Consider the following 9,402-nt stretch of genomic DNA (forward strand, 5'->3'; position numbering starts at 1 on the left):
AAAGAAAGAAAGAAAGAAAGGAAGGAAGAAAGAAAAGGAGAGAAAAAAATGTGTGTTCCTATGGAGGCCAGAGAGGGTACAGGATTCTTCAGAGCTGGAGTTAGTTATATGTGGTGTGAGCTGCCTGCTAGGAACTGAACCCTGGTGCTCTGGATGAGCAGTGAAGGGTCTTAGCAATTATCTCTCTAGATCCAGCATAAATATGTTTTCCTTCTTGAAGATATTACAAGTTTTAGTCTCCATTCATCAAACGGCTCATGCAGAAATCAAGAATACAATTATCGGTCAGAATAAAAGATCTCGCAAAAAAAGATGACATGTACACACGCCCATCAATTGCCAGGTAAGCCAGAAGTTCACCTCTACCTCAGAAGGTTTCCAAAGCCACTGCTCTTCCCAAACAAGAGGAAAAGAAGGAGGCTGGGGATGGCACTGGATCAGCCATGTCTTCATTACAAGATTGTGATGTGACAGATTTGCTGATAGGTGAATAGATACATAATAAATTCATAAGTCAATAAAGTTAATAGTAATTCCCAAGATAAATACTTTAATAGTCTCCACAACTTAGAACTAATTCAAAAGGTCCATAATGAACAAAATAGAAAATGCTTAAATAAAAACACAATCTAGCTATGCAGCTTCCCAATGCTGTCTTACGAATAATGACTTTTATTTCAATAAAATATGATTTATAAAAACAACTGGAGGGCTGATCCGGTGATTAAGAGCACAGGCTGCTCTTGCCTAGGACCAGGGTTGGGCTGCCAGCATACACATGGCCCCTCACAAACCTCCCACAAATCTCCAGTTCCAGAGGATTCACACACACACACACACACACTCACGCATAAAGTAAAATAAATCCTTTTAAAAGTCGTTTGTTCACTCACCCAATCCACCCAGTAAAATACGTTTTGAATTTTAAATTTAAAAATTGTAATGTGTATAATATAAATTTACATTTCAAGAACAAATATTCAGCATTTAGACGCGCATTCACATGGTGCGACGATGTAAGTTCTTAAATATTAGATCATTAGATATTGTGGCTGAGTTTCAGGTGACTTTACATATTTCGCACCCCCACACCCCACCCCCGGGGTTAAACCAGACCTCTGCCCTGGTGCCTCTTGTCCTTGGCGCCGCTTGAAAACAGCCGAATAGAATACAGTTAAGTTTCCCCCCCTGAAGATGTGGTTCCTTGAAAGGTTACAAGTTGCGTGCCCGCCGAGGAGGTGGTCCTGACAGTCCCCTTCAACCGGCTCGCATCCACTAGCAGCCGGGCACACCTGGTGGGCACGCCCTCTACCTGCCCAGGGCCACCTGGCGGGCCACGCTCAGCGCCTTGCGCTCGGGGCTCGGGTCCCTGCGGGCCAATGGGGAGGCGGCTCCGGCCACCAGCCGCGTCCCACCGAGTGGCCAATGAGAGCACGGCATGCAAATGAGCAGGTGCGGTGGCGGCCGGCCCGTTGCGGCTGCCCCGGCTCCCGAGATGTTAGAGGCGCGCTGGGCGGCCGCGGAGCAGACTGCCGGGCTCCGAGATCCGAGCTCCGCTCTCCCGCCATGGCCCCCGCTCCGCCCCCCGCCGCCTCCTTCACGCCCGCCGAGGTCCAGCGGCGCCTGGCGGCCGGTGCCTGCTGGGTCCGCCGCGGGGCCAGCCTCTACGACCTCACCGGCTTCGTGCGGCATCATCCGGGGGGCGAGCAGCTGCTGCTGGCGCGGGCTGGCCAGGACATCAGTGCCGACCTGGATGGGCCACCTCACAGACACTCGGACAACGCCCGCCGCTGGCTGGAGCAGTACTATGTGGGCGAACTGCGAGCGGACCCGCAGGTACCAGGCGGCCCCGGGCACACTCCGCTCCCTGACTCCCACCCCTCCCCCCAGTCCGCCACTTCAGAGAGCCCAGATCACTTGCCCTCTAGGAGAAGGAGAACGCAAGGTGACAGCCGCCACCCTCACTTCCCTCCGTTTCCCCAGTTTCTCTCCAGGTAACAGGTCACTGGCAGCCCCCTCTGGCCGCCTATTCCCCGTTCCTATCGCCAAGAGCTCGATCTTCCTCTTTCCAGCGCTACCCCCTGACTCCCGGCTGCATCCTTCCAACAAGTCCCTTCTGTAGCCCCCTGTCTCCTGACAACTTCGACTCCTGTTTCTGGCTCCAGCCAGTACCATCCCCCGTCCTCTCTTCCTTCTCTCTTCCTTTTCCTTTATCAGCCTTTCAGTGATTTCCTTTCTTGTTTCAATAATAGGTTCCTATGCTCACCTGGCCTCAGTTCCCTTTCCCACCGCCCTCTTGGTTCAGGAGGCATAAATCCAAAGCCCTGCTCTCGTAGCTTCAGGGGCCCCTGTGGGTGGGTGGAGGACCCGGACAGCGTTTTATTGACTCCATCCTCCAGCCTCTGGTCTTATTTCTGTCCTAAACAGTGCTGTGGGTTTGAAAGAGTGAAATAAAATACACGAGCCGGCTTGCTAAGGAGAAGTTGATACTGGTAACCTAGACTATGCTAAGCTCGGTACTGCTGTGTGGTACAGGCTCATCTTGGAGTTTACCTTCTGGGTGTTATTCTCATTTCAGGATGTGAAAACAAGGGTTCGGTGAAGTTCTTAAATGTCTGAGGTCAAACAACTAGGTAGTACAAAAACCAAGTGTTTCCTACTCCGGAATCAAAGTTGTCTCCATCCCAAGGATCCAGAGGTTGGGGACACAGTCCTTATCCACAGAGTTCTTGGTAGTCTCAGGTTGGAGCCGAGCTAGCTCCTTGTACTCAAGCCTGGCAGTAAGGGTGGTGACAGTAAGGCCATCGTGATTAGGTGTGAGGCAGTGGTTGTTCCTTGTTGCTTACTTTCTTTCAAGGGCTTTTAGATCTTTAGGTGAGAGAACAAGCCATTCACGGTTCCAGGAGACACTGCTCATCCATCTCAACTAATCTTTAATCTCTTCCTGAGACACTTACTTGGTTTTTAAATGGGTCGACGACACCATTCTAGGCACCAGCAGACACTGAACAGAAAACGGTTACCATTTTCATGGAGTGAACATGTCAGTGGGGAGGAGAGGGGCCATACTATCGACACGGTCAGTGTTTAATTACATCCATTAATATGTATAATGTTTGCATACTGAGTCCGGGTGAAGGTTTTGGAGAGCAGGTTCAGTAAGAGCTACCTTGAAGAGAGTGACGTTTTCACCAACAGCTAATTGAAGACAGAGCTTAGCCAAAGTGGTAAGAAGAATATTCCAGACAGAGGAATAGCATGTATTAAAAAAAAAAAAAGAGTGTGGCACAGTCAAGAGACAGTGATGGAACCAAGGCGACCAAGGGCTGGCAGGCAAATGGGAAGAGGTGTGAGCTGGAAGTCACTGGGACTTGATCATGTGAGCCTCAAAGGCTGTGGTTGGAGGCTTGACTCGTGAGGCCAAAGGGCTTAAGCTGGAGGGTAGTGTGGAAAGATTAGCATCGTCGGAAGAGTATCCTTGCTCCAGTGACAAGAAGGAGTGGAGGGAACTCCAGTGGATGTAAGGAAACAAGAGAAAAGGCAGCTGAACCACCATGACCAGAAGGGCAAGGAGTTTTCATAATAGAAGATTTGAGAGATTTCATAAACTGTCCAGACTTGGCATTCCACGGCAGGATCCCAGAACAATACAGAAAGCTGGTGTTTAGTGTCAGAGCTTGCTGAAGGAACAGCTTACCCTCCACTGTGAGAAAAATTGCTGCAGAAATCAGCAAGCACTGGAGACTGCCAGGCCTGTGAGGGCACATGGGCCTGCCCTGTATTGTAACTGTGTCCTGCAGATGGGAGCCTGAGGGTGTGGCCTCTCTACTCAGTATCCTTCTGAATGTCACTCCTTCCTCTGAGCTGGATGGCCCCACCTTCCTGCTTTGCCAACCACCCAGCATTAGGATTTGGTTTTGTTTCACCTTGCCTCGCCTGACCCCTAGGGTCAGAGAGAACTTAGAGGCAAAGCCAGTTCACCTTAGCTTCCAACACCTGCTCTTCACCTGTTATATCCACGAGTCCCAGTGTGGTCACAGCGGAAACATCCAGATTTCTGGGCCCCAAACTGAGGGTATAGAGAAAACTAAAATTGAAGAGTATACCTCTGAGCCCACAGACCAGATCTGGCCAGCAGCTACTGTCACCCTCCATTCCAGTTTCCTGTCACCCTGTTGGCAGAGTTCAAATGTAGACAGTAGTACAAGATTCTCCTTATTTTAGCTTAGGCTTTCGGTTTGGTTTGGTTTTTGGTTTGGTTTGTGTGATACCTTGCTCTATAGGTAAGGTGGTCAGGCTGGTCTCAAACTTGAGATCCCTCTGTTTGAGACTCATAAGTGATGGGATCACAGGCATATACTACTATACTTGGCAAGGCTCTCTTTAAAGTGAAGGAGACAGGTAGGTAGTCAAAGGAGAAATGGGGGGGCAAGGTGTCCATTCAAATAGATGACTAGATAAGTCTTTTAACAACTTCCACGTTATCTTCTCTACCCCCCTCCTCTCCTGCTGAACCAAGGGTGCTGACACTCATGGAAGTTAAGAGCCCTCTCCTGATGTATGAGGAGCAGAAAGTGCTAAGAAGTAGCTCTATTTCCCCTCTTCCTAAGGACCCTCCTCCAGCCTGTTGTTAAGTGGGGGCACTCTGTATCTTCCTCCATAAACATGGCCTACCCCACTTTTTCCCCTGTTCCCTACTTTGCCACACCCCTATGTACACACTTACACACACATTCACACTCACACAAAGGCACACACGGAGAACAAGTCCGACTTGTTTGAGCTAACATGCTGTGGGGTAGGGGAGTTGAAAGACCCGTGGTTGATCAGGGAAGCTATCTCACTATCTCACTGGCTGCCAGAAGCCAGTGGGATTAAGTCCTTCACCTGAGCACGGACAGAAGCACTCTCCCACCTGTGGACATGAAGCCCTGTTGTGAACGCCACTTCAGAAAAGGAAGCAGGGCCGGTGAATGGCTCGGTGGGTAAGGGCACTTGCCACCGAACGTAATAACCTACCAGAGTTGGATCTCTGGAATCCATACAGTGGAAGGAGAAAACTGACCCCTGCCTCTGACCTACCCCTGTGGACTCTGCACAGGCAGACAATAAAGTAAATAATGTAAAGAGAGAAACAGGCAAGGAAGGGATTTTGTGTCTAAACCTCCTTCCAAGACCATAGATGTTATGTTCCCTAGACTTTGGTCACCTGTGAGTCACTGACAGACACCACCTGAATTATTATGTTGGATAGTCGTCTCTAGATAGACTCACCTTTTATTTTAGCATTTACTGACCCTAGGTGATAATACCAATGGAATCATGGGGCTTTTTGTTTCGCTTCTGTGTTTGTTTGTTTGTTTGTTTTTTGACACCGGGTCTTTCTGTATAGTCCTGGCTGTCCTAGAACCCCATGTGCAGAACAGTCCAGCTTCAGATTCACAGAGATCCACGTGCCTTTGCCACCAAGGTTCTGGTATTAAAGATGTGTTCCATCACACGCAGCCTTATATATACTTTTAAAATAAATATAAAATTGGGGGAGGGGGCGGAGACAGATATTATGTGGCCCAGCCTGGTCTCAGATTCACTGTGTAGCACAGGATGACCATGGTCCTCCCACATCCACCACTCTGGTGCTGAAATTACAGATACATGCCACCACGCTCAGTTTATATGGTCCCGAGGACCAGCCCTGTGCATGCTAGACAGACAGCACACCAAGCTCTATTCCCAGCCTCAAACTTAAAATGAGAAAAATTGTCTCTTGTATCTCCTAGAACCATCATGGGTACCACTTGGACCACACTGTAGGAAACAAGACTTCTTAAACCTAGCATTCTGTGGGACATCTCCTGCGACCAGTGAAAGAGATGAAATTGTGTGTAGAAAAAAAAATGTGCATGTTTTTCTGGTGAGAGTTACAGCTTACAGCACAGCCCACATCAGGTCCTCCGCAAACCACAAATCTGACACCCAGGGGATAATAACTGTCAGAAAGAGACCCGTGGTTTTCCTACATTGTATCACAGACCTGGAGAGTTCTTACTCAGGAACTGGTGAGACTTGAGCCATCTGCGTGAGAATACCCCAGGCAGGATAAACCTCGACTCTCCAGACTGTGGCACTGAGGTAGGCATATGTCTGAAGGACTTGGGGCGATATCGCAGCAACATAGGATGTGTCTCTTGAGTAGTTAAGAATGCCACAGTTCCTGCTGCCTGTGGTCCTGCTGGGCTTTGTAATACAGGCTCAGAGTTTCAGGGTCTGAGTGATTAAATGTGAATAGAATCTAAATGCAGGAAGCAGCCGGGCGGTGGTGGCCACACCTTTAACTTGGAAGGCAAAGGCAGGTGGATTTCTGAGTTCGAGGCCAGCCTGGTCTACAGAGTGAGTTCCAGGATAGCCAGGCTACACAGAGAAACCCTGACTCGAAAAACCAACCAACCAATCAATCAATCAATCAATCAATCAAGGAAGCCTTGGGGTTCCCTCCCTTCTGTAAAGCCTCGGGACACCTCCAGTGCCATCCTACTTGGAGATCTGAGCTGAAACCGGGGAGAGCCGGCAATCTATCTCCAGTTGTGTCCTGGGGTGGAAATAAGAAGTCAGCTTGCTGACATCCACTGTCAAGAGCTTTCCAGGAGGGCCTGTCTGGCCCAGTAAAGGTCATCAACCTTTCCTAACTGCTCTGGCCTGCTGTAACATCCTGGAGGATGAAACCAGAGCCAGGCAGTAGCACATCTGTAGACCCAGCCACTGATTCCACACACAGATCCCAAGAGTGCTTACTGGTATCACTTCAAATTGGATTTTAGAGCAAGAATTGAGGAAGTCCTCTTGAGAGTCCTAGAAGCACACGAGAGTTGTGTCCTTTGGAAGTATTGCCAGGAAATACCACAAACCAGCGCCTGAGTGGCACCTGTCATCCTCACTAGCCTTGCTGTTTGGTGTCTCACTTCCCTAGTATGACACAGAGTATTAACCCACATATAGTTTTAGTTGTTTTGTTTTTTTTTTAATTTAGACAATTAGCATGTTCCCCCATTGTCTTTACAACCTACCTTGCTGTTGAAGTAGCCTTTGCCAGGGTCTTCTGAGCCTTAGCTTCCCTAGCTCTGGCAGTTGGTTCTCACCCTCTCTTTGCTGGCCTGGCTGCAATTTTGAGGCTGACCCCTGCTGGGGCCTCTCTACTACTCTTCCTCATTTGGATACCCGATCCTTTTGGTTTTCTGCCTGAATTCATCTTCTATTGCTATTGTAACAAAATGCCACAGAAGGAGATTTAAAGCAACACAGATGTATCCTCTTACCTTTCTGGAGGTCAGAGGTGGGGCATGAGCAGACAGCACAGCATTCTTTCTAGAGTTTCTAGAGGCCCCTGTCTTGCCTTTTCAGCCTTCCAGGGAAACCCTGTGTTCCCTGAGTGACCACTAACAAATGTCTGACTTCAGCTCTATCAACACAGCTCCAACTCTGACTCTTCTGTCTCTGTTTAGGGTGCTTTTAGGGTAATATTGGATTATAGGGTGATATGCTTTTTAGGGTGATATTGGGCACACCCAGATAATCCTAGATAATCTCCCCAATTCAAGATTTTTAACTGACACCTGAAAAGTCCTTTTGACAAGTAAAGTAACATAGTCACAGGCTTCAGGTCCTGGGACACAGATTCTGGGAGGAGAGGGCATTATTCTGCCTACTGTGCCCCTTGGTCACCACCTCTGGGTCTCTGTTACTCCCTTCTCTTGCTTTGCCTCTACCAGCAAAGTGGAAAAGGCTGAAGACAACCCAGGTCTTCAACCCAGTGGGTTTCAGCAAGCCAACTTCTCATCCCCACTCCACGGTGGAAGTGGAGGTTACCAGCTCTCCAAGGTTTCAGCTCAGACCTCCAGGTTCTGTTGTGCTGGAAATGTTCCAGGCCTTTACAGTACGGAGGGGACTCCGAGGCTTTCTGCAAGTGCTTTTTAACCCAGGCAAACCCTTCTATTGCTACAACCCAGAGGAAGATGTAGGACTCTTCCAAAGCCTGCAATGAGTCTTTTCCTTCTCCCAGCCAAGGGCACTTTTCAGAGGTGTCTCTGTCCTAACCTCCATCACGACCGGATGCTTTTTTTTTTTCCCTACCTCTGAGTTTCCCCTGAAAGGCACCATGCTCTCTGCAGGGTGGTTTCCTTCACTCGATATCTCCCCTGGGGATACTCAGTGTCCCTGTCTCTAACCACAGCTAATCTCTGGTGCTTGCTCTGACCTAGAAGAGCCAAGTTGAAGGGGGAAATGGTGAGTGATTGGAAGTAGAGAAGTAGGAGTCTTGACAGATGACATGCTGGTCCTGAGTGTCCTTTCTAGACAATATCCCCTACTAAGACCCTACTTTGGTCGGGGTCCTGTCATGCTCAGTACTTCGGCAGGCTCCCAGGCAGGTCACTCCAGTGACCCCCATTGTCTGTGACACTTTCAAATGAGAGCTTATGCTGAGACAGTCTTCATTGCTGTCCTCTGGATGACTCAAGGGCTTTGTCTTACATAGATTCTCTTATCTCTTTCTCTACAACATCCATTTTCCTTCTCTCAAACCCTAACAGCTTTTTACCTAGACTTACTTCACAGCCTTTACAATGTCGTTCCCTCAGGGTTTCTTCACTACCCACCTTGTCTTGTCCCTTGCCTATGGAACTGTGAGCTCTCTAAGGCCGGCACCTGTCTAACTCACCTGGGCTTCATTAGAACACCCCAGTTCTTGCCAATAGGGACTAAGAGAGAAATTGAACAAGCCGATGAATGGGCTGCTTGGAAAACTGGGCTGTGTGCATCACTGAAAAGATAATAATTCAAAAATTAAAATGTATGAAAAATATCTCCTGTTTATTAGACAATCGGGTTGGAGATAGGGGGCGGGGCTAGTGAGTCAATTGTCTCTGCCTTTGCCCTCCATTTGCTTCAGCCAGAATGACTGGAACTTACTCTTCACCTAGACACTACGGTTCACTTCTCCTTGGACTTCTTGCAAGGGATAAAAGGGAAGTTGGCCAAAGGAAATAGCAGTAGAGCTGACGTGGTGCGCACCTGTAATCCTGTGCTTAGGGAACTAACACAGGAGGACAGAGTTGAAGGCCAGCATTAGCTATGTAGATTGATCGTATTTCCATGAGAAAAAACCCCGAAACTTTCCAACAACAACCAATCGATTCTGGTTGTAGTGTTATGAGCTATAATCCCAGCACTTTGGAGGCAGAGGCAGAAGCAGAGGCAGAAAGTCTGCCACAAGTTCAAGGCCAGGGAGAGCAATTAGGATACCACTTTGCTTGTAGGGTATGACTGGTCCCCCAGTGGCTCTTAAAGCCTGGATGATATGCATAGGAGTGACACAGGTTCCCTGGATTTCTATTTACCTCTTCTAAT

The 9,402-nt window shown here is 48.6% G+C and overlaps 1 protein-coding gene across 1 annotated transcript in view; it reads left to right on the top strand.

Moving 5' to 3' along the window:
* The first annotated feature begins 1,506 nt into the window (after positions 1–1,506).
* The window catches only part of Fa2h (fatty acid 2-hydroxylase), a 52,747-nt gene continuing 44,851 nt past the window's right edge, over positions 1,507–9,402 (top strand). The window contains exon 1 of the mRNA XM_028768725.1: positions 1,507–1,836. Coding sequence (XP_028624558.1) covers positions 1,567–1,836 — 270 coding nt within the window. The 5' untranslated portion in view covers positions 1,507–1,566. The remainder of the gene's footprint in view (positions 1,837–9,402) is intronic.

Source organism: Grammomys surdaster, unplaced genomic scaffold, assembly GCF_004785775.1.
Source record: "Grammomys surdaster isolate TR1022 unplaced genomic scaffold, NIH_TR_1.0 187, whole genome shotgun sequence".
Taxonomy (NCBI): domain Eukaryota; kingdom Metazoa; phylum Chordata; class Mammalia; order Rodentia; family Muridae; genus Grammomys; species Grammomys surdaster.